This window comes from Pipistrellus kuhlii, unplaced genomic scaffold, assembly GCF_014108245.1.
Source record: "Pipistrellus kuhlii isolate mPipKuh1 unplaced genomic scaffold, mPipKuh1.p scaffold_m20_p_18, whole genome shotgun sequence".
In the NCBI taxonomy this organism is placed as follows: domain Eukaryota; kingdom Metazoa; phylum Chordata; class Mammalia; order Chiroptera; family Vespertilionidae; genus Pipistrellus; species Pipistrellus kuhlii.
The window spans coordinates 13,357,411-13,382,495 of record NW_023425493.1 but is presented as its reverse complement, the minus strand read 5'-3'; the positions used below and the strand labels follow the sequence as shown (position 1 = coordinate 13,382,495).

Sequence of the window (25,085 nt, the reverse complement as noted above, 5' to 3'; positions counted from 1 at the left end):
AACAACTCAGTCACACTGGCCAGGGCAGAAATGCTTTTTAAATGATCAGAAATGGAATAGTTCTAGTGGATGTTCTCGATAGGGAAGATTAATTGTACATTTTCTGATTTTCAGGGCCACAGACTTTTTTTTAACTGCTCTTCTCATCATGTGAATAAGGAAACACAACTCTAATTTCATTACATGTGTTTTGTCTTAGGCTGTGTTTTATTCTGAGGATTACTTAAGGCTAATATAACAAAAAAGGTGTTGAAGAATTGACTTCCTTTAAGGTTTTCTACTTGTTTGAAGTCTTAATTCTTTATTAAGGTTATGGTTTTTTATATGTAATTAAAATAAACATGTGCCCTTTTAATTTTTCTAGGTTCCTTTGAATTGGTAGGAAAAAATTGAATTTTTCTTTATCGTCATATATATAAGGTATACAAGAATTGTATATCTTTTAATTAATTATTATTCTTTCTATTTTGGAAAATACATAGACCTAAACTCCTAGAATTCTAGAGTTGAGCCATTATATCATCACATAAACATTCTGAGTATCCATGTGACTGTTACTGATCTTGACATGATGACCAGTATCACACAAGTGGCCTGTGATTTGGAGATCAAGGAGGATCCCTTTGAACCCTTCCCCTAAAGTACCAGTAAATCTGTTTGTGGTTTTGTTTTCCTTGGTTCCTATCATTCTTCTTTTCCCTTCTTTAGATTCCACGTGTCTTTACTAGTGGGATCGTTTTTTTCCTTTATGTCCCCGGGGCACCATGGGAGGCTGAGTTCTCAGGCTTCCTGTGGTCTGATCTCATTCTGAGTCTCTGGAGAAGATGCCGAGGCTTCTGTTTCCTCTGCCCCTTAGGAGTAAACCATCTCACCGAGTTCCTTGGGACACGTAGGAGGAAATCCAGATAACCCTGTCTCCTCTGGCTTCCTCACTGATAACTGGAGGCCTGATTGCTCTCCTCTTTCCCGTCTGCTGCCTGCCTCACGGCAGCTAGTTGCTTTTTGTATGAGCCGATCTGGAAAGGAATAGGATAATGTATTAGAATGTGTAAGAGATGGAACAAATAAGGTAATCCTGAAATGGTGTCAGGAAGATTACTTATTATTGTCCTTTGCCTGTATACTCATGCCAGATTATAAACAATCCCATACTTGATTTTTTTTTTTTTTTTTTTAAAGCAAGACAAAGGCAGTGAGCCAACATTGCCTGCCATTTATTTCTATTCCCTGGTATGAATCCCTCCCCAGGGTGGTTTTTTGTTTGTTTGTTTGTTTTTAAGTCTCAAACTTGGTTGTCCTACCCTGGAAAAATCGAGTCGAATTATGTGTAACTGAGAAGAGGCAACAATTTTTTTTTTTTAATTTAAAAATATTTTTAAATTGCAACTCAAAGCCCAGTCAAAGGGAGATCTGGAAATATTTTGGAGAGCTGATATAACACCTTTTCTTTGGTATCCTGAACTTCACTACATTGATTTCTGTTCTATTTTTCTTCTCCCTGGTTCTTCTTAATTTTTGGATCCTTGTCTTTGTTACTTCCTTTATTTGCCCATTGGATGCTGAAGCAGCATTATTTGTAGGGGAGGAAATGATAAGTTATTACCCAGCTTCAGACTTTGGGAAGCGCTCGTCTTCTGTTGAGAGACATTGAGAAAGTATGGCCCCTACTGGCTTTGGCTTTTTTTGGGGCCTGACCTGAGCTTTTCTCCTAAGTTGTCATATTTCATTGAATGTCTAATAAGGCTAACTAAAAAAAAATATCAAATTGAAATATAAGAGACCTTCCTTTTTGGTGATTTACAACTTTAAAGTTGAAAATTTTTAGCATCAGGACTCTTTCTTCAAACGAACTCTCATCTGGAACCCCAATATGAAAATGAAATGGGTCATGTTTTAGGTATTTTACTCCCATGCAAACTTTCGTTCTATTAAAAAAAAAAAAGAGACATTGGGAGCTTGGCAAGCATATTAGAAAAGAGATTATAAATAGATATGTTCATGTTGATTGTAGCCTCTTTGTCTTTCTCACGTTGAACCAGCCATCTTGTGTCTTCAGTGCTGACTTAGCCATGAGGAGGGGGTACGGATGGGAAGAGGGGTGGGTCAAGGGTAGACGGCAGAGCAGCCCAGCTGTCCTATGCTCAGCTGGTTCTCCCTGGCAGCGGAGGGCCCTCAGTGACAGGCCTGCCCACTGGTGCCATCTGTTCTCTGTTTCAGCCCCGGCAGCAGCCGTACATCTTGCCTCCCATGCACGTCCAGTGTGGAGAGCACTACTCGGAAACACACACTTCGCAAGGTAACTCGGGCTTGCCATTTCCCTTCCTCGGGTGAATGGTTGAGGATGGGGAAGCAGTAAAGAAGACTTTTCTTTTTTAGGTGATAGTGATGCTTTCATTGCTAATCTTGTCATTGTGCGAATCAGCAGCTTCCATTTGTGTAAAGCACAAACTATCGTTTACTCCGGAGAGAGGAATTGCCCCAGAATGGGCTGCAAAAGGGAGTTGGGGAAGGCAGCAAGCAGGGTTCTCTTCTCCTCCCTCTCCTGGGTGGGCGTGGAGAAGAGGGCGTGGCAGCGAAGCCCACGAGGGTTCCCTGGACCCTCGCTGCCCATATCACAAAGTCCATCACAGTTGGTCAGGCTTTCATGCTGACAGAGAACACGGGCATCCAGAATAATTGAAAGAAATATACAAATAATGTCAACCCTTCCCACCAGCAGTTGCTTCCCGCCTCTCCCACCAGCCCCTCTCTCCCAGCGCTTAGAAAGGAAATACGTTGTATTCCTCTCTTGTAACTCACATGCAAAGTAATTATTGTAACAATAATAATAACATTAATAGAGGAAGTCCCCTCCTTCGGCACTGTTCTCAGCACCTTCAGTAATCCTCAAAATATGCCTAGGAGATGAGATAGGGATTACTATTATTTCCAATTTACAAATATAGGATTGGGGTGCAGGAAGGGTATGGGAGGGGCTTGGGTACGAAAATCAGTGTCTTGACCCTCAAGCCAGTGCTGTTGATCATGACACCAACTGCATCTCAAGGAAGGAATGGTATTAGGTGTTGAATATTGACAGTGTGTAATGGAAAGAAACGTCAATGATGAAAGAGAATCAATCGTTGGCTGCCTTCTGCACGCCCCCTACTGTGGATCAATTGGCAACCTGGGCATGTGCCCTTGACCGGAATCGAACCTGGGACCCTTCCGTCCACAGGCTGACACTCTATCCACTGAGCCAAACCAGCCAAGGCTCAGGATGCTTTAGAATGTCCCTTTTGTACATTGGCGTCCCATCCAGGAAATGTCCAGGTTTGATGGAATGTGGGTGAAGCTCATGGGTATGCACTTTCCATGACTTCTTCTTCTTTTTTTTTTTTTTAAATACATTTTTTAGTGATTTTTTAACAGAGAGGAAGAGAGAGAGGGATAGAGAGAAACATCGATGAGAGAGTCATCTATCAGCTGCCTCCTGCACACTCCCCACTGGGGATGTGCCCGCAACCAAGGCACATGCCCTTGACCGGAATCGAACCCGGGACCCTTCCGTCCGCAGGCCGACGCTCTGTCCACTGAGCCAAACCGGTTTCGGCCATGACTTCTTTAGGTTGAGTGTCCCCTAACCTACGCCATGGCTTAGGTGAGGGTAGACTTGGTCACGGCAGGGTGGCGTGGGGGCTCACGTGCCTTTGTTTGGCCGCCTGCAGACAGCATCTTCCACGGGAACGAAGACGCCTTCTACGGCAACTCGCACAACAGCCTGGACCTGAACTACCTAAACGGCACCATCACCAACGGCAGCGTGTGCAGCGTCCACAGCATCAACTCCCTGAACTGCTCGCAGAGCTTCCTCCAGGCGTCGCCCGTCTCCTCCAACCTCAGCATCCCCGGGAGCGACATCATGCGGGCCGACTACATCCCGAGCCACCGGCACAGCGCCATCATCGTGCCGTCCTACCGGCCCACCCCGGACTACGACACCGTCATGCGCCAGATGAAGCGGGGGGTGGTGCCCGCCGACAGCCAGAGCCAGTCCCTGAGGAACCTCAACATCCTCAACACCCACGCCTACAACCAGCCCGAGGACCTGGTGTACAGCCAGCCCGAGATGCGGGAGAGGCACCCCTACACCGTCCCCTACGGGCCGCAGGGGGGCTACGGCAAGCCGGTGGGCCCGTCTGACCCGTTGGCGGCGGCCGCGGCGGCCGCGGGCCCCAAGAACAGCTCGGGGCCCTGCAGCAAGCCGGGGGCCAGCGCCATCTCCCACACGGTGAGCACCCCGGAGCTGGCCAACATGCAGCTGCAGGGCGCGCACGGCTACCACCCGGCCCACGTGCTCCAGAACCACCTCTTCCGCCCGCCGCCCCCCTACCCGCGGCCCCGGCCCGCCACCAGCACCCCGGACCTGGCCAGCCACCGCCACCGCTACGTCAGCGGCAGCAGCCCCGACCTGGTGACCCGCAAGGTGCAGCTGTCGGTGAAGACCTTCCAGGAGGACAGCAGCCCCGTGGTGCACCAGTCCCTGCAGGAGGTGAGCGCGCCCCTCACGGCCCACGCCAAGCACCACGGCGCCGTGAACAAGCGCCACAGCCTGGAGGTGATGAGCAGCATGGTGCGGGGCATGGAGGCCATGACCCTCAAGTCCCTCAACATCCCCATGGCCCGCCGCAACACGCTCCGGGAGCAGGGGCCCCCCAAGGAGGCGCCGGGGGCCCACGAGGTGCCCCAGCTGCCCCAGTACCACCACAAGAAGACCTTCTCGGACGCCACGATGCTGATCCACAGCAGCGAGAGCGAGGAGGAGGAGGAGGAGGAGGAGGAAGAGGAGGAGCAGCGGCGGCGGCGGCGGCCGGCCGAGCCCGCGCCCCCCCGGATCCCGGGGCTCCGCGGGGGGACCGTGGAGTACAGCGCCCAGCTGCAGGCGGCCCTGGCGCGCATCCCCAAGAAGCCCCCGCCCGAGTACCCCGGGCCCAGGAAGAGCGTCAGCAACGGGGCGCTGAGGCAGGACCAGGCCGGCGTGCCCCCCGCCGTGGCCAGGGCCCGGGGGCTGCGGCACGGGCCGGCCAAGGCCGTGAGCGTCTCCCGCGCCGACCAGCTGGCCGTCAACGGGGCGGCCCTGGGCCCGTCCCTCTCGGAGCCCGACCTGACCAGCGTGAAGGAGCGGGTCAAGAAGGAGCCCGTGAAGGAGCGGCCGGTGTCCGAGATGTTCTCCCTGGAGGACAGCATCATAGAGAGGGAGATGATGATCCGGGTGAGTGCCCTCCCGTCCCCTCCCGGGCCAAGGGGGGGAGGGGGGCGGTTCACACGCTGGTCTCCCCCACCGCAGCCTCCTCTGCTCCTTGTCCCTGAGGACGTTCACGGCGGGAGCACGGGCTGCAGACGCCGAAGAAGTGCGAGGCGCGTGCAGGGGCAGGTTAGGGATGGAGAAGGGCCTTCGGCATTGAAACAGGCGGCATTTTATTTCACAACACGTCGTGCTTGCCCCTTCAAAAATACACCTTCCCTTCTTCCGCACGGGTGCCAATGGGCGCGCTTGGCACAAAGTGCAGTCATGGAGTTAGGGTATCCCAGGCTGGGGGTGTGGAGGTTGGGGTCATGGGCAGTGTTTGGCTGTTTATTCAGGATCCGACTCTCCGTGTGAGCTGCGAGGGGCTCACCTTCCTGCACCTGCTGGTGTTTTGTGTTTTCCCCTCCCCAGGGGAAAGCTTATTCCCCGCCAGTTTAGATGCTAAAAGAACAACATCTCCTGAGCGTTTTCCGTGTCAGTCAGTGTATGTGTCAGGATGGCTCACCGATATTGACCGGCCTGCGTGCAGCGAGACAGCTTAAGTTTCAGATTTTTTTTTTTTCAATAGACGGTTAACACAAAGTCAAGAATAGTTACGGTAAACTTGGAAGTTTACTGTTGAGCTGCAATTCCCCGTTAAGCTTAGTCTAGTGAGAATTCAAATACATGTATGCGTATATACACATACACACACACACACACCCACGCACATGCACATGCACACACATGCACAGTGGGAATCAACCTGGAAAGAACTGTCAAGGGCCACTGTTGAAGGGAGCCAAGTTCCCGGGTTCAGAATCTAATCTGCAACAACTTCAGACAAACCTTGGGAGCATCCTCAGCCACTCAGGGTGGCCATCCATGGAATAGTCCAGGTGTCTGCAAATGGTTTCATTTATGTTTGGATCAAAACCTCAAACTGTAACCCTCATCTGTTTATATGCTTTATTTATTTATCTTTTTTTTTTTTTAAAGGTGTTATTGATCTCAGAGAGGGGGAGTGAGAGAGAAACATCAATGATGAGAGAGAATCATTGGTTGGCTGCCCCCTACAGGCCCCACACTGGGGATGGAGCCCACAACCCAGGCATGTGCCCTGACCAGGAAAGGAACCGTGACTTCCCGGTTCACAGGTCGACACTCAGTCCCTGAGCCATGCCGGCTGGGCTGTGCGCAGCCTTTGCTATTATTTGTTTGTCGTGTGTCCGTCTATTCATCTGCTTTAAACTAAAAGCACGGGAGCTTTGGCGGGACGGGCTTCCTCGGGCACACCGTGGGAAGTAATGGGTAGGCTGTGTTTGACTTCGCCCAGCTAATGGTGGCTGTCTGCATTCCTTGGCTGGGGAGCTACAGATTTGGGGAGATTAAAACACATTCCAGAATGCTCCCGGTATTGTAAACAATGAGAACATGCCTTTTCTTGCCACAAGAATCTAGAGAAGCAGAAGATGGCAGGCCTGGAGGCGCAGAAGCGGCCTCTGATGTTGGCGGCGGTGAACGGCCTCTCGGTGGCACGGGTCCCAGGGCGGGAAGACAGCCGAGTCGATGGCACCCGGATCCTCATGGACGAGAGGGTAAGCCCTGGGCTGGTCAGGCACGTGATTCATTCCCTGTGCTCTTCGGATTCCTGAGCCTCTCTCCTTGCCCGAACACGCCAGCTCCGAGGTCCAGGTGGTGAATTAATTCTTCAGGTTGAGATCAGCACGACGTAGTCTAACGTGTTGTCGTCAGTGGGCCCCTCCCAAGCACCTACTGTTTCTCGGTCAAGGTGGCGCAGCGATGACCGACCGAGAGGGCAGCCCCGAAAGCCCCTCACAGGCCACGTGGCCTGGTCAAGCCACTCGTTTTCTTTGGGCCCCTCTCCCTTTTTGCAAACACGAGGAAGTTGCAAAACGATTGCTGTAGCTCTCAGTGTCTGTGGTTTTTTTAGTTTTTTTTTAAAGTATATTTTATTGTTTTCTTTTTACAGAGAGAAAGGGAGTGGGATAGAGAGCTAGAAACGTCAATGAGAGAGAAACATCGATCAGATGCCTCCTGCACCCCCCCACCCCCCCCCCCCCAATCAGGAATGTGCCCATCACCAAGATACATGCCTTTGACTGGAATCAAACCCAGGACCCTTGAGTCCACAGGCCGATGCTCTATCCACTGAGCCAAACCAGTTTCCAGTCAGTGTCTGTGGTTTTTATGAATGATGAGCATGTGTGGAATTCTCTGTACCGCCATCCCCTCCAGACCCACGGTCAGAATGAGGTGCACGTTAGTGTTTCCGAGGTGGAGACAATGCTCCCTTAGCTCCTGACATTGCAGTCAGAGGCTGAAGAAGCAGGCTTCCAGTGCTCGTAACAGCAAGGTTTTAGACTCCTGTCGGTAAATATGAAGTATTAAAGCCAGAATGACTGTAGAGGGATGATTTAATCCCGCAGTCAGCAAACTGTGGCTCGAGAGCCGCGTGCGGCTCTTTGGCTCCTTAGAGTGTGGCTCTTCCACAAAATACCACAGCCTGGGCGAGTCTATTTTGAAGAAGTTTATGTTTAAAAAATGTGGCTCTCAAGATAAATGTCAATCGTTGTACTGTTGATATTTGGCTCTGTTGACCAATGAGTGTGCCGACCACTGATTTAATCCAATCAGAATCTATTATTATAATTGGTAGTTTGGCTGTGGGAAAAATAAATTGGGGGGAGGGTATAAATCCCCAGAACTGCTGGACTGTGGACCAGTATCCTCTTAATATTTATCTCAGTTAAATGGGCTGTGTGCATGGAGAAAAGGGATAACCATCTCCTCACATTAAGACTTCAGACAGAGTGTGTCAGTAACACAGATACCAGTTTTGAACCTCACCGCTTTGCCTGGCTTCCCAAATTTGTCCTGTTGAAGCTGTGAATGGGAAGAACATTGGTGGTTGGACAGCAGAAACTAGCACTGTGGTTACTAATGAGACCAAGCATTCCTTGGGCATCTTGACCCTACTTAACCAGCAGCCTCCCTGTCCCTATTTAAAGAAACCCGGTGGTTTATTTGGGGTTTGGGGGGAGAGAGCGTTCAGTGAGCTGAAGGTTCATTTCTGTTGCAGTTCAGGACCCTGAAGAAGAAGCTGGAGGAGGGAATGGTGTTCACAGAATACGAGCAAATCCCAAAGAAGAAGGCGAACGGCGTTTTCAGCACGGCGGCCCTGCCGGAAAACGCCGAGCGCAGCCGGATCCGCGAGGTGGTGCCCTACGAGGAGAACCGCGTGGAGCTGATCCCGACCAAAGAGAATAACACGGGTTACATCAACGCCTCCCACATCAAGGTGAGCCGGCGAGCGGGCCAGCAGGGTTTGTCGAAGATGCTGGGGTCAAAGGTAAAAAATACAGGGAGGGAAAAAAATGCAGGACGGCTGCCACTGTGCATCTTGGCTTGTCCCCAGACCCCGAGGGAATGTTTTTGAACTTCTGGGCTTTTTTCTGACTCAACTGGAAGGGCATGCCCAGCACTGCAGACAGAAGGAAGCTGGCGGCCTTGGCAAAAGCTCGGGTCAGCTATTTCTGAAGCTTGCTCTCTACAGAGGATTTAACCGTTTCTTCTCCTTGTGGGTTAGAGCTCTCCCTCACACTCACAGGGGAACGGAGGACTGTCCTTTTCCATTTGTAAGGAGCTGGCGATGGAGACTTGGGGAGTCCCAGGCGTTATCTTACTGCCACGGAGGCTTTTATGACGCTCAGGAGTCACAAAACTTAGCGTTCTCCCTGGTAGTATGACAGGTGATGGGTTTAACACCTGCCGTCACAAAGTTGCATGATGTTTGGGAGAGTGGGCGAATGTAGTTGTAAACCATGGGGGTGAGCTTGCTAGTGACTCTTGCGAGATTTGCCTCCTTATCCAGAGCGTTAGGGCCGTGGTCAGCAAACTGCAGCTCTTTGGCCCCTGGAGTGTGGCTCTTCCACAAAATGCCATGGCCTGGGCGAGTCTATGTTGAAGAAGTGGCCTTAGAAGAAGTTTATGTTTAAAAAATGTGGCTCTCAAAAGACATTTCAGCCATTGTACTGTTGATATTTGGCTTTGTTGACTCATGAGTTTGCTGACCACTGCATTAGGGTCATTACATTTTTGTTAATATTTCAGAAACGTAAACCTTTTTTTTTTATCTCAGTATTTCGTAGGCTTTAAAATTAGTCAGCTTAGTTTGGCTCCAGTTGGAATTCAGAGATAAGAATGCTTGTGTTTGATCAGTGGTGGGCAAACTCACTAGTCGACAGAGCCAACTATCAACAGTACATCGATTGAAATTCCTTTTGAGAGCCACATTTTTAAAACTTAAACTTCTTCTAATGCCACTTCTTAAAAAATAGACTCGCCCAGGCCGTGGTATTTTGTGGAAGAGCCACACTCTAAGGTAGGGGTGTCGAACTCAATCAGAGAAGGGGCCAAAATCTAAAATCCAGCCTAAATCGCGGGCCGAATGGTTTACTGAACAGTCATAAACTGTCATTGTGATGGAAACGCAGCGGAGTGCAGTGATGACAGCGCGGTGCGGGCCACATTGCAAGGCCTGGCGGGACGGATTTGGCCCGCGGGCCTTGTGTTTGACACATGTGCTCTAAGGGGCCAAAGAGCCTCATGTGGCTCGGGAGCCGCAGTTTCCCGACCATGGAGTTAGATGTTTCCTGAATCGCTTGCCTTCCTCCGTGTCCCTGATAACAAAACATATGTATTTAGATCGTCACCATTTGCTTTCTTGTCTGAAACAGAAGAATTTATTCACATACCGCTGTTAGAGCCGTTGTCACAGGCCGTTTTTAAACAGGAGAAGGTTCACATTATGAGTCTGGTGTGATCGGTACCTTAGAAACCTATTTCTGGCTTTGCCCAGAGTTATTTCCTTTCTTCCTTGGACTTCTCAATTGTACCCAGATCCTTGGTAGATTCCTCTGAGCCTCCAAAACACAGCCAGATGTCTGGCTCCCGTATCAGTTATAACAGTTTTGAATCAAAATATGAAAAGTGAGCCGGGGTGGGGTGTGAGTGTTTTTGCACACAGGGCATAGATAACCACATATATTTTTGTAGTGTATCAGGAAGTACTGTCAAAAGAAATATAAAAGAGTGTTATCCTGGATCAGGTTGCATATTTTGCTCTCATTTTTTGAGAACAAGAACGAAAACAATAATTAAAAAAACACACAAAAAACCGAGTCCCAGGAAACTGATCTTAAGTAAACTGATGCTGGTGCAGGCCACGGGCTTCATCTGGCTGGACTCACCATGGCCAGAATAATGTGGTCCCACAAGGATGCGACTCCCACAGCTGCTTTTTTTTATTTTTTAAATATATTTTATTGATTTTCCACAGAGAGGAAGGAAAAGGGATAGAGAGCTAGAAACGTCAATGAGAGAGAAACATTGACCAGCTGCCTCCTGCATACCCCTTCCGGGGACGTGCCCACAACCAAGATACATGCCCTTGACCGGAATCGAACCTGGGACCTTTCAGTCCACAGGCCGCTGCTCTATCCACTGAGCCACACTGGTTTTGGCCACAGCTGCCTTCTTGATAGCAGGTCTGTGGGAATCTTTTGTGGCCATGTTACACCGGCTTCGTCTTTGGCCCGGCCTCCCCTCCCCTTTCCCATCTGCCGTCTGGAAAAAGCTGTGCCCGCACACCAACCCTGCCCACGGGGTGTGCTGAGCGGAGGCATTCCCTTCCCCGGTGTTCTCCGGGGCCCACGTTTCATCCTGCGGACCTGGGTTAGACATGGGTGCGTTTCATCGGCCCGCAGAGCTTTGCAGGAACTTGTCTGGGCTGTCGGGAGCGAGTGGTGCGCCTTGCCAGCGTTTGTTTCCTGGGTTCCGAGCAGCCGTTAGCACAGAGCGGATTTATTTGCTCCAGAGGTGGAACCACATCTGTGAAATCTACCTCCGTAACACTGGCGGTTGTGTTTCTAATGCAGTTTTTAATGCCCTCCTGTCAATGCTTGGAATTTGCTGGAAGGCCCCGGGCAGCAGCAGGCTCTGCAAGTATTTAAGGCTCCTATATGTTGGATGCCAGGGAGGCTAATGTTTAAAGTCACAGCGCCACAGATAACCCGGTGCCTGGCCAGCCAACAGCTGGATGGATGATATCCCCAGCCCCCGGAAGGTGGACAGCGGGTCTGGCTTGCCAGCATTGACCTGAACATGCCTTGTGCCCTGAGGCAGTTCACAGACACTGTTTTTTATTTGAATCAAGTTAGCATCTAGTTTCATAAAACAGATGGGGGGGAGGGGGTTTCAAACCATGACCACTTCATTGCTCCTGGAACTAGGTAGAGATCTGCCACAATGGGGTGTAAGAGGCCTGACTCCGCAATGCCAAGGCGCAGGCATGGAAGGGGATGTGAAAGAATCCTCGCAAAGGCCACCATCTCCCCCGGATGGCACGGCCTTTAGCACTCAGCTCACAGCTTGCTTGTGGTTGTCTGCCGCTGGAATTTACAGCTGCAGGATTCTCCTCCCAAGGCCGCTCTGAGCTGTATGGGGTAGCGATTTTCTAAAACCATCTCATGGCTCCCGAGTTTGGCTGAATGCTGGGAATGGCAAAATATCATGTGTTGTTGACTTAAGTGCCTCCACGACACCTCCACCGTGTGTGGTGGGTCCAGCCGAGGTTCATGACAACTGTTCGTATCAGGTCCACAGCAGCAGGAAGACATTCCTCCTGGAGGATCTCATTCCATGGTGGATGTCATCATTGCTTGACAGGATGCCCGGGAGCTCTGTTTCTCAAACAGAGTCCACTTAGAGTCAGGACCAGTTTGGGGGGTGTTGTTGTGTGGTTTTTTTTGTTTGTTTGTAAGTAGACTAGAATAGAGAAAAGAATGGAAATGATCAAAGTGCATGGCACACAGGCATAACTCTTGTTTCTGTAATAAATTCTGTTAGGCCACACACAGACACAGACACAGACACAGACACACACACACACACACACACACGCACGCGCGCGCGCGCGCGCACGCGCGTGTGCGCCTATTCATCTAACGTGTGTGTGTGTGTGTGTGTGTGTTTATGTATATGTGTGCTTTTTAAAAAATGCACTGGTTTGCACCTAATTCCTGGGGGTTGCAGTAAGAAGAGAGGATTAATAGCATTTTCATGCGAGAATGTCTCCGTAGCCCCCTGCAGCCTCAGGGGTTTTGATGTTGGCACAGAACCACGTGGCCGCCCCGTGGTCAGCAGGTAACACCGTCCTGGATTGGGGGCTGCCTCACCGATGCTTTTCTTGGTTTGTAGGTGGTGGTTGGCGGGGCCGAATGGCACTACATCGCCACGCAGGGGCCCCTGCCGCACACGTGCCACGACTTCTGGCAGATGGTGTGGGAGCAGGGAGCCAACGTGATCGCCATGGTCACCGCGGAGGAGGTAAGGGGAGCGGCCGGCAGCCCCCCGGCCAGGGGAGGAGTGGCCAGAACATGGGCTTTGTGTCGGGGACTGGGCTGCTCCGGAAGCTTCCTGCGGCACCACGTCTCTGCAGAGCCTCTTCCGTGGGCATTGCACGTGTCTCCTCTCCTCACTTCTCCGTAGACGGGTTGCCTTCCCCAAAGAGTCTGTTGGCTTCCATTTTCACCAGATTTTCACTCTTTTCCCTTCATTGCCATGAATGAAAAATTGAACCGGAAAGAACCAGCTCACTTTTGTGTGCCAGGCAACACCACCCACAGTCTCTGCCCTGGGTCCCGAGAATCTGGGCTGCTGTGGGTGAATGGGCATATACTTGTTCCAACCACGGCCATTGCTAGCCGACGCCCGTCATGCTTATTGCAGAGGGAGACGGGAGCTATGGGTCCAGTAGAGGTTCTTTATTCTTTTTTCTTTTTCTTTTTCTTTTTTTTTAAATGTATTTTATTGATTTTTTTTTTTTTCCCCAGAGAGGAAGGGATAGGGATAGAGAGCTAGAAACATCAATGGGAGAGAAACATCGACCAACTGCCTCCTGCACACCTCCTACTAGGAATGTGCCTGCAACCAAGGTACATGCCCTTGACTGGAATCGAACCTGGGACCTTTCAGTCCGCAGGCCGACGCTCTATCCATTGAGCCAGACCGGTTTCGGCAGGTTCTTGATTCTTTAGGGAGAGGAGGAAAATGTGTTTTTTCCCCTTTGCCAAGTCACACAGTCATTCTGTTGGAACTGGAGGCGTCTCCGTTATGGAAATGGGCACAGGCCACCGAGCAGCTCACCGGGAGCTGCTGTCTTTGTCTTTGGAGGGGAAAGTGTTTTATGTTTCTTTTCTTGTCACATTCTCAGTGTTTTATCTTAACCACTTCCTTTTGTTCCTTTCGGTCCATTGTAACTTACGTTTTTGAAGTCATTTAAGGAAATAGCTTCGTGTGTTTTTTACCCCTTCGCTAATAATTTTTTTAAAATATATTTTTATTGAGTTCAGAGAGGAAGGAAGAGGGAGAGAGAGAGATGGAAACACTCATGATGAGAGAGAATCATGGAGCGGCTGCCTCCTGCAAGTCCCCCACTGGGGATCGAGCCCACAACCGGGCATGTGCCCTTGACCGGAATCGAACCTAGGACCTTTCATGTTTGCAGGCCAATGCTCTATCCACTGAGCCAAACCAGCTAGGGCTTGCTAATAATTTTTAAAGGTGGGGAACAGAGATAATTGGAAAAAAATCACATTTTCTCCATGGACTGTTCCGAGCAGTTGCTTTCCAGAACGGCCCATTGGAAGATAGTGGTGGCCCTGGCTGGGAGGTTCCGTTGGAGCATCGTCCCGAACACCAGATTTGCGGGTTCGATTCCCAGTCGGGGCACATACCTAGGTTGAGGGTTTGATCTTCGTTTGGGGAGCATACAGGAAGCAACTGATTGGTGTTTCTCTTTCACATGGATATGTGTGTGTGTCTCTTTCTCAGTGTGGTCTAATAGAGAGAGCCCTGGGCTGAACATCAGAATTGACCACTAAGACGCTGTCACTCAGCTGCCTAAGGTCGCTCCATCCCCTTGGGCGGCTTCCCACTGTCCGTGGAGTGAAATCCAAACTGCCTCCCATGGACCAGGAGGCCTTTCCGACCTCCTGGCACCCACTTTCCTCCCGTTTCTTTACCACCCCAAGCGTGTTCTCACCTCTAGACTCCGCCACTCTGGCTCTTCTCTCTCCAACATTCAACTGCAGCTCAGCAGCGAATCTTTTACATGTCCTGTTGCTGTAGCTACCATTGTGCATCTTCTTATGGGTCTTAGCTGAGATTTGTAGGATCTAGTCTGTGATAGACACTGCACAGTGCTACTGAGTTAGTGACTTAGAAGCTATTCACGTTCCCCGCTACGCTCAGATTTTAAGATTAAGAGGATAAGCTGCTGGCTTCCCCTGACTAATTTTTCCAACTTCACTTTTGTGTGTGATTCAGGAGGGCGGACGCACCAAGAGCCACCGCTACTGGCCCAAGCTGGGCTCCAAGCACAGCTCAGCCACCTATGGCAAGTTCAAGGTCACCACGAAGTTCCGAACCGATTCCGGTTGCTATGCAACCACCGGCTTGAAGGTCAAGCACCTTTTGTCTGGGCAGGAGAGGACGGTGTGGCATTTGCAGTACACAGACTGGCCAGACCATGGCTGCCCCGAGGATGTCCAAGGATTTCTGTGTAAGTGTCCCCTTCCCAGCCAGGATTTAACCAACTGAGTCAGTGGACTGATCTGTTGGAGGTGAAATGGAAAGAGAAGATGCTTTCTGTTAAGTGGCAAAAGTATTATAACAGGGACGTATTCATTTCTTCTTATGTGGGACAGAGAACACAAATATACTGTGTGCCACTTACCCTATTCTCTTTACCTTTTACGCAAGTAAGCTAAAACTGTGGTCAGCTAATTGACTCCACTTTAATTTAAAACCTTCCTCATGACTGAATCATTATTCTGATACATGTTTGAACCTTGAAAACATGCTAAGTCAGCCCTGGCTGGTGTGGCTCAGTTGGTTGGGCATTGTCCGTCCCCTGCACAGAATGGTTGGACACTGAAAGTAGAGAAGAGGAAGATGGTCGGAGTCAAATAATCTAGAGAACACGAAAAGATTCCTGCCCGTGTTTCGATCAGATTCCCTGGATACAGAGTGCCGACGGCCAGCCTCCAGAGGTCTTCACAGGTGTTAGTACGAGTGCTAGGGAAGCATCCATTCAAACCCAGTTCCTCTGTGTTGTAGGGAACACCATTAGATGGTAGCATCTGCCATATTGGTCATTTCTTTTACTTTATAATTTAGCACAAGAAACCCTGGTCTCGTGTTTGGGAACATTGCCTTTTGTCAGAGAGAATGCGCAGTCGCCCGGTATCCCTTCCCCCTGGCAGAAACACTGGGGAGAGAACGCCAGGCACAGTGTGGCTCATGCTAGCACCCAACAGCAACCAGTCTAGTCAGCGTAGGCTGTCTTCCCTCTGTTTTCTGTTTTTTTGTTTTTTTAATTTTGGTTTGTTTGTTTGTCTTGTTCTCTCACATTTTACATGACTCCTGGTGGTGCTAGTAGTAATAGGTATTTATTGATTTTAGAGAGAGAGGGTGAGAGATGGAGAAACATCCTGCATGCCCCACACTGGGGACCGAGCCTGAAACCCAGGCATGGGCCCTGACCAGGAATCAAACCAGTGACCTGGTTCATAAGTCAGCGCTCAACCACGGAGCCCACACCAACCAGGCAGGAATAGTTGTTTATTTGGTAAACTCAGTGACTTTGTAATGAGGAGATAAGCGAATAAGGAGAACAGTTCTTATTGACTGTAGGTAAAGCAGATGCTACTGGATGAACCAGGCCGAGGGGCACGCCCTTTTTCCTCTCCACCAATTGGAGCATCTCCCCGAGCCCCTTGTATGTAGCTCCGTCAGGGTGAGCTTTTCCTTTCCGAGTGCCCAGGCCTTCCAACCTGCTTCTCCCTGAGCCAGCGACTGCAAAAATCTCATTTATTATTCGACTTCCTCCACTTCCTGGCCTGTTTTAGAAGTACATGTATACCCTTATTTATTTTTTTTCCCGGCCATGAAGGACAGACAGTGTAGTTTTTCACTTGTGCACCAATGGAGTAGTGAACAGACCCCCCCCTCCCCCTGGCCCTGCTGAGCTAGGCAGTTGCTGGGAGGGATGGGGAAGGTAGCACGATTTCCCCCAAACCTGTGGCCTCCAGCAACGGGGCAGGCGGGTGGCTTACCTTGAGCTACTCCACCAGGTGAGACCCAAGCTGTAAAGCAGGCCCCCTGATGTCTGTTTTAAAATCTAAAAATGAAGCCGGGCCTTGGCTGACACCCGCTCACTCAGTGAGGGGAAGGGAGAGAGGGCAGATGGAGGCCCTTCCCACCAGACACCGGCGCTGCCAGGCGGGCGTTTCCAGGGGACCCTGCCGGGGCTCCGATCCCCGGCTGTTGACGGGAGGAATTGCTGTAAGTAATGTCGAGGCTCATCTGCTTGGGGGACTTGGGGATTTGCAGAGGGGAGAACCAAATTTAATTTTTAAAGAAGAACTATTTAATTCAAAGGACACATTCTCCCGTGGACTAATGGACTCCCAGCTGGTCCTTTCTGGCTTCGGGACTGGACCGTGGGTGCCAGCCAAATCATTAGTGTCTTGTAAGAACTGTAAATCATTGTCACTTAAAAAAAAAAAAAAAAAGATTCTCCATCAGTTTTGGCTTCCCCCAGCTCCTGGATGCAGAGCCCTCGGGGCTGCCCTGACGGACGTGCCCTCTGTCTTGCAGCCTACCTGGAGGAGATCCAGTCGGTGCGCCGGCACACCAACAGCATGCTGGAGGGCACCCAGAGCCGGCACCCGCCCATTGTGGTCCACTGCACCGCGGGCGTGGGCCGCACCGGCGTGGTCATCCTCTCCGAGCTCATGATCTACTGCCTGGAGCACAATGAGGTGAGTCCCCCGGGGCCTCCTGAGCCCTCCGCCCGGGGACCGAGCTGGGCCCTGACCAGGCCTGTACCTTCTCTCCCGGCCCGGCTCCCTCTGTCCCGACAAGAGCTTTCCACAGCCCCGATCCCTGCTCGGGCTCTGACATCCCCAGCCCCGGCTCTCTTTCGTCTTTCACTGCCCCGTGCGGACACCCATGTCCTCTGGAGAGGTCGGCGTGTGCCATAGGGACCGGTTAGAAAGTCTGATCTTCGTCGGCATGGACTTCCAGGAGTCGGCAAGGTTGTGTAGGCCGTCTGGCCTCATTGAGGGTACTTCCCCGTGGTGCGTGGTTTGGTCACGCGACGTTTCGATGCGTCTGGCGTGTCTGGGATGTGTGTGGGCCTCCAGCCTACGTGAAAGTGCGTGTTGTGCACAAGGCTTTGGCATCCTTCGGAGTGGGTTTGCTCTAAAGGGGGTGGTTGCTGGCTCCGGTCTAGACGGGCAGTGGCCGGAGTGACAGAGAGAAGTGGGCATCTGAGTGCCTTTGCCAAGGTCAGGCCCCGCTCCTCTCCCTGAAGCAGGGGCTGTGGCCGAGGTGGTGCCCACACGATGTGTGGCATCCCTTCCTGCTCCAGCCAGGTCTTCACTCTGAGGGGCTCTGGATTTCCTCAGGATGAAACGGCACTGGGGGCCGGAGACCGCCCGCTGTTTGTTTACGTGGGGCTTAGAATGGCTGTCGCGTGTTCTGTCTTAGTGGGGTCCTCACAGCAGCCACGTAGAGGGGCTGGGCACGTGCCAGTCCTCCTGCTTTATGGATGGGGAAACTGAGGCCCAGGCACTGTGCAGTGGCTTGTCTGGAGCCCTGTGGCTCTGAAGCAGTGGTGCCACGCTGAGAAATGAGATCTTCTCCCTCTCCCCTCCCTCCACCCAGCCCCATGATTTCCTTCTCCACTCTGCCACCAGCTTCAAGTCTCCTCAAGTTCTGGTTCATTTTTCCAAATCACACAGCTCGGAGGACCTGAGGACACTTTCCAGGTGGCTCGGTATCTTTTCGGGAAAGTTACAACCCACATTCTGCAAAGGAATTGAGGAATTGACGCAATAATATATGTGTCTACTCATTACCATTCCTGGTTTGAAAATCAGATTAACTACTACCCCATGAAATTTGTTCTAGTGTAACTTGCAGAGAAAAAATCAATGCTAAGTTTAAACATGTTCAAAGGACTGTAAACTCCCTCCCTGCCTATAAAGTTCATCTTGGAAGCTTCCAGTCTGTAGGATGCATGTCTGTGCTGCCGGGGAGGAGCGTTCGCAAGAATGTGGCCTAAGGTTGGAAAACACCGAACGTTCCGGTGAGGAGCAAAACGAGGAATCAATTGAGACTGCGTTACAGAGGTTTCACCATCTTCTAGGAGCTTCTATCCTTTTGTCTCACATGACAGTTCTGGGTTGCTTGCTTCTGCCACTGTTGGAAGTCTCTAGTAGAGTGGATCGCTTGCCACCAAGTCCCAAATCCACTCAGCACTGGGAGATGGGATGAGATGGGATGGAACCAGGGGACCAATGGCTTGAGCATTTTGTGGGCTCCCCTGGGCTACCGTGGGCTCCCCTGGGGTACTGTGGGCTCCGGGGGTGAAGGAAGGGCCTCGCCATCTCTTGCCCCCCACCCATCCATGTCTCTTTCTCCCTACTCCCATCACTTTCTTTCCCTTCTCTTCTCCATTCCCCATGCACTCTTCTGCTCCCCGTCCTCCTCTTTAACTTGAGAAGCTATTCTGTCCATCTTGTCTGGAGACCCATTAAAGGCCAAGCCTCAGTGAGGCGATAACACGAAGGCTCATTGATCACCAGATGTTCCTGGCCCAGCAGGACGTACACACAGCGCACGTCAGAGCCAGCATGGCACCGAGGGAGGGACCCGGCCATGGGGGCCTCGCGTGGACTTGATGAGGGCTCGGGCGATTAAATTCTCCTCTCCGGTGTGTCCAAACATAGCAGATTTCCTCCATGCCCAGTCGCACGCCAGAACATTCTTGGCCGGAACGTGGTCAGTCCAAAAGGGACTCCTGTTCCCATTGATATTCAAAGATAGCTGGATGACTCATTTTTCACTTCCCTTCCCCAGCACAAATATAGCTGGCCTTATCTGCCCGTTTCCCATCAGTGCCATTGGTATAATAGATGGTGAGGGAGAAAAAAGTTCTCCACTCTGTTCTGCTTCAGGCCTGACGAGAAAGCTCCAAGCTCTTATTTTGGGAGAAGAGTGGAACACGTTTAGTTCATTCATTTGTGTTTTTTGTGGTTTTTTTTTTTTTTTTTTTTACAAATATGAAAATGTATGTCCTATTATTTTCCTTTCTAAACTTTCCTGCCTCCTTTCCATGGCTTCTGGATTAACCCCCTTTATGTTTTATTCTCAAATCCATGCAGTTTTAATTTTGTCAGTGAAATGCCTTTTCTTCTCCCTGAAGCAAAGATGTGTGAGGTCAGCACCTGTGAGGTAGGGATGGGAGGGGACTCACCCAGGCTGTTCCAGAAAGCCTCTTTGTGGCCCGTTGCTTTTGGTCTCAGAATGTTTACCTGTCACGCTTTAATGCCCACACGTTTTATGGTTTATAATACTCTCTTTTGGCCCCTGGAGTTAATTTCAAACGACCAGGTTAACACCAGCCAAATAGCAAGGTGGCCTGGTCTTCCTGCTTTTCTGAGTTGGTTATCCCTCCTTCATAGAGCAGGGAGAGAAAATGCCTTCCAAGCAAGGCTGAGCGAGCATCAGCTGCCTCATAATTCCTTGGGTTAGGGCCAGTGACCGTCAGCGCCTGTGAGAGTGAATCTTCAAGGCAGCGGGGACTCTTACCTTGAGGACCAAGAGACCCTTCTTTGTCTTATCTCCAAATTGCACCTTATCAGATAATCGCTCCTTGGGGCTGAGTCTTACAGGCTATTAAGATGGTGGTGGAGGTCCTGGTGGGGATGGAAGAGGAAGTGGTGGAGGGGTGGTGGTGGAGGTAGTAGAATGGTGATGGGGGTAGCAGAGATGGAAGTGGAGGTGCTGGTGATGATGATGACAATAATGAAATTATAACAACAGCTAACCTGTATTTAGTGTTTACATATGCCGGCACTATTATAACGGTTTTCCAACTCGAGAAGCCTTTACAGTTAACTCTGTGGGAAGGGTCTTGTGTAACACAGGAAATGAAGAAATGTGTCCAGATCCCACACCTAGGAAGTAGAGTGGTGCTTCAGCAGGTGATGGTTCATTTCATAACATTATAAAATGGTCATGCGTGGTCTTTAAGAACTGTGTGCAGACATTGTGCTCGGTGCTTCACATGGATGTCTTTATTATGTTCCAGGAAGTAGGTATGTGATCCAGAAGCTTATACCCCATGTCAGTCACTAACCTGGGCAGGGCCACTGTGCCATTGGAGGATCCTTATCCTTAGCTACAGGTGAAGAAAGGAAGATCAAGAGATGGCATAAATCCTACCGTTGGGCCATGATAGGGTTGAGACTACCAGTTGGGTTTAACTCCAGCCTCTATGTTTTCTGTAACACACTGGTCTGTGTTTTATATACCGTGTTTCCCCGAAAATAAGACATCCTCCGAAAATAAGACCTAGCGCATGGAAAGATAAGACATCCCCTGAAAATAAGACCTAGCGCAACTTTGGGAGGAAAAAATTAATATAAGACACTGTTTTATTTTCGGGGAAACAGGGTAACACATCCCTGGCTGGTGTGGCTCAGTGGTTGAGTGTTGACCCATGAACCAGGAGGTCACAGTTCCATTCCCAGTCAGGGCACATGCCCGGGTTGTAGGCTCATTCCCCAATATGGGGTGTGCAGGAGGAGGCGGCCAATCAATGATTCTCTCTCATCCTTGATGTTTCCATCTCTCTCTCCCTCTTCCTTCCTCTCTTTGAAATCAATAAAAACATATTAAAAATAAGATACAGTAGCATATCCGTGGCACGTGCCAACCTGGTTCTCCAACTGCTGGTATCAAGTCTTTGATTGGGAAAATCTAAGGGGCTGAGTCCTTTGCTCTCTCCTGTGCCTGTGCATGGACAGCGAAGGAATGCTGCTTGGACGAGGGAATGAGGAAATACCCATGGGAAGCTCCCCATCTCAGGACCTTGTGCTTTTTCTCTTTTCTTGCAGAAAGTGGAAGTGCCCATGATGCTGAGGCTCCTCCGGGAGCAGAGGATGTTCATGATCCAGACCATCGCTCAGTACAAGTTTGTCTACCAGGTCCTCATCCAATTCCTCCAAAACTCCAGACTCATTTAACCCCCGGACCCAGCCCCCGGAAGAGGGACCCAGCTCCATTGTGCAGATGGGGAGGCGCCTCCAGACAGAGCCCGCGCCCCCAGCAGGGCACGGATGGCTGGAGCTGACAGGACACGGGCTCCCTCACCCCGGGAGCCAAGATGCTTCATAAACATCATGTATTATTTTGTATGAGATAATTTATTTTTTTCCCCCCTTTGGAATAACTTGTGTGAATCATTGTAATGGCAGTTTTGATGGTAATGTAGTGCTTTTCATTGGAACCACATTTTGACTGATCTGCATTGTAACGTGTTGGTAGGGAAAGGTCGCCTGGTGGATCATTTGGGGGACGGAGGCAGAAGGGGAGCACATCTCTGGTGAAGTTGCAGCCAGATGGGTAACCAACCCTGAAATCCATCAGCTTAATTGCTCATGTCCAAATCAAAGATGGCAAGAAAATGAATTTATCCTAAAATGTAAAGATGAGGGTGCCAAGACCTTTTTTCTCTGAAGGAAAAAAAAAAAAAAAATCTGCTCTTCTCTTATATTTTGGGCTCGGGAGCCTTGATTCTTCCCTTCTTCCTTCGGTCCTCACCCTCAGTAGTCTTCCCCCAGTCCCTCTTCCAACCTTGAGTGATAGCCGGAGCAGCTAGTGGAAAGGCTGCATTGACTGTGCAGTCATCCTTGCCCACGCTGAATGGGGAGCTTTGTTTGCATCTTTCCCGACCACCCATTAACCTGGGCTCTGGAGGCTGTGTTTCCTTGCCGGGGGCTGCACCCTCAGTATTTGCAGCTTCTTCTCATTTGCTTGGTGGGTGCCAGGCTGGTGGCCTTGGAGGCCCTGGGCCAGGCCATCTGTGCAGCGCGCCATGTTGCCTGATTGAGAGAAGCGAATGGACCAGAGTGAGAAGAGAGACAGGAAGGCCCTCGATACTGCATTTGTTTAGGATGGGTGTGCTGGACGGGGGTCTAAAGGTCAAGGGGCTGGGGCGTTCTGTGTGTCCATGAGCCACCAAGTCATTGGGAAGGTTGCAAAGGAGACAGTGGAGAACGCTGACTTGGGGGGGGGGGGGGGCTGACTCTCAGCAGGGGTCCTGGCCAGGAGCCACACCAAGTGTGACCCCACTGTGCTCATGCCATCTCCAGACTGTGGTCTGTGGGAGTGGAACTCAGCCCGCTCAGGGCTCTGTCATCGTAGGCCTGGCCCTGTGATGAACGTGGTGGAGTTGGTCTCGCACAGAGCCCAGTGGTGGTCCCTCCTTTCCCCATACAGTCTACTCTGGTCATTGTCCACACTGCCTTCAGGGAAGCTCCGTCCCCCCTTTGTCTCTTCCTGGGCCTTCACTGGCCCCTGTGCTTCGGAATTTCTTAGGTCAGTACACAGATATTCCACGCACTTTCCATCTTGCCGAGTTTGGGGGGCATTTTTTTCTCTCGTTTTTCTTGAATGTAACTTTTAAATTGTTTTGTTCTCCGAATCGACCACTGTGGTGTTCTACCGTGCCTTCTTCCTCTGCTGCTTTTATTTTCTTCTTTGTCTCTTCCTGGGCTGGAAATACAAGGAAAGAAGGCCCTCAGAGCAACTAGAAAGAAGAGTTTGCCTCTTTAACTTATCGTCACCACACACCAACGGACGGATGGGTGTCCCCATGAACTGCTTTGGCATAAGAATCAGCTCAGCTTCACATCTGGCCAGATGGTATGGTTTTTCTCTTCTTTAGACTCAGAGTCTCTGGTGATGGAGGGCCTTTTGTCTTCTACCCCATGGTCTAAAGGTGTCTAATAACTTCAGCTGAGCTCTGCAGGTCCCGGAATTTTGGTCTAGATTCTGAAAAAGAAAGCCATTAGCATGCCATGTATTTCCAGCGGAACAGAGCTCACAGCCCTCACTCAGGCGCTCAGGACTTGGATCATCAACAGGCAGGGAGGCATTGGTTTCCTTTCCTTAGATTCAGTCCATCCTTGGATTATTCTGCTGTGAGGGATGTCTGAACAGTGGTTCTGCAAGTGCCTGCTTTATTGTTTGATGAACTGTCAGTATGTCTCTCTCATCTCGTGGGCCCCAGCGTGGGCGGTGCTGACAGGTCTCGTGTGGGCAGCCCGTGGATCTGCTGTCTTTTTGAGCTCCTCACTCACGGTCGCCTCTTCAACCTGTGCACGGTGGCTTCCTTGTGCTCCAGGAGTACTCATGAATGCAGGAAATGAATGGGTTTAATATCCCGATTTCCAGCCAAAGTTTACGTTGAAACCCAAAGGCAAACATTGAACGTTATGCCCCATCTTCCCTTTTGAAAAACAAGTGCTTTGAGTCCTTCAGCACATTTTGCATTCCTTTCCACGGCTCCCAGCAAATGCCAGCCCCTCTCCTGTTCAATTAGCGGCCGCCACTTAAAGTTCTTCCAGTGGCATCTGCATAATCATTGCCCAGAGATGCTTTGTATCCGGGAAGCCTGCCAAGGAATAAACCTTGAAGCAAAAGAGTATTAAATTAGTTATCTAGTTAGAGCTTTTGGAATGAGTTCCTGATGGTGTACCAAGTCTGAAGCCGAGGCTGTTGGAGAGTCTGTTTGCTGTGGTTTGGGTTTGAAGAGAGAAAATTAAAAAAAGTTTCTCAACAACAAAGCCCTCCAACACATCCAGGCCTCTGGTTCTGAAGTTCTCCAGGTGACATGCTTTGTTTCTTTAATCCACACTCATTTGGATGCCCCGGCCCCGTGTTTGTCCTTGCTCAGTGCGACCGCTGGATGGTGGGGGCGGAGTTTGATGTCTTCATCCTGGAGCTGAGCCTGTGAGCTTCTTTTCTCCAAGGAGACACCACCTTTCAGTAGCATTTCCATCTACAGACACCTCTCTCCCTGGACAGGAAGTAGCGCACATTGGTTTCTCCAGCTGGGAGCAGTAAGATGAGGGAAGGGGGAAACTTCTCCACACGGAATACTTGGAGTCATAGACTTCCGAGAAGCCCAAATACAGGTAATCTCACTTTCGTACTTTTTGTGGTCCTAGACTGAGACGAGGAGCTCCATTTTTAACTGTAATCGTTATCATCGTTTGCCTAGGGAGTCACTTGTCCATCTCGGCTCCTTCCCTGCGGGCTGTTCTCCGAGATTTGACCCTGGGCTCGCCCAGTGCTCACCTCACCTTCATCCTGTTGCCCTCAGCTTCTGTGGTTCCGTTATCAGCCCCGGTGGGTACGGCAGGTCAGCGTTTTTCTCCGGTTGCTTCCTTTTCTTATCTTTCCCAGCTGACTGTAAGTTGACCCATTTCCAATAGTTGGACCATATTTTACTTATAACAACATGGATCAACCTAATCTGTAGTGTGTTTCTTCCCCCCACACAGTATTGATCCCACCACACAGAAAGATGGCATTTTTTCCAAACAAGAGCCGTAGCTCACGGAGGCCCGTGTAGTGGGCAGTGTGGCCCCGTGCGGACGAGCCGTCTTGCTCTGGTGATTGTCGCCTCACTCGGTGGGGCCCGGGAGTCCCCGCAGAGATGTCGGTACATGTTGATTCTGACAGGCGGGCTTGGCCATCAGGAGTGTCACCCTGGGGGTTTTCTGCTGCCGTCTTTCCTGGCTGTGCCATCGGTTATGAGCTGTCCTCAGCCCAGGGGTTAGGGAACGTGATGTGCGACCCCCGAAGGTGGCCT

The 25,085-nt window shown here is 50.6% G+C and overlaps 1 protein-coding gene across 5 annotated transcripts in view; it reads left to right on the top strand.

Moving 5' to 3' along the window:
• The window catches only part of PTPN14 (protein tyrosine phosphatase non-receptor type 14), a 137,812-nt gene extending 114,391 nt beyond the window's left edge, over positions 1–23,421 (top strand). For 4 of the 5 annotated variants that reach the window (XM_036441842.2, XM_036441844.2, XM_036441845.2 and 1 more), the window contains 8 exons: positions 2,218–2,296; positions 3,708–5,251; positions 6,721–6,864; positions 8,370–8,588; positions 12,548–12,676; positions 14,678–14,912; positions 17,012–17,175; positions 21,322–23,421. In XM_036441842.2, the coding sequence (XP_036297735.1) occupies positions 2,218–2,296; positions 3,708–5,251; positions 6,721–6,864; positions 8,370–8,588; positions 12,548–12,676; positions 14,678–14,912; positions 17,012–17,175; positions 21,322–21,450 (2,643 nt within the window). In that variant the 3' untranslated portion in view covers positions 21,451–23,421. The remainder of the gene's footprint in view (positions 1–2,217; positions 2,297–3,707; positions 5,252–6,720; positions 6,865–8,369; positions 8,589–12,547; positions 12,677–14,677; positions 14,913–17,011; positions 17,176–21,321) is intronic. The other variant, XM_045583132.1, reaches the window with a different exon arrangement.
• Positions 23,422–25,085: the final 1,664 nt, after the last annotated feature.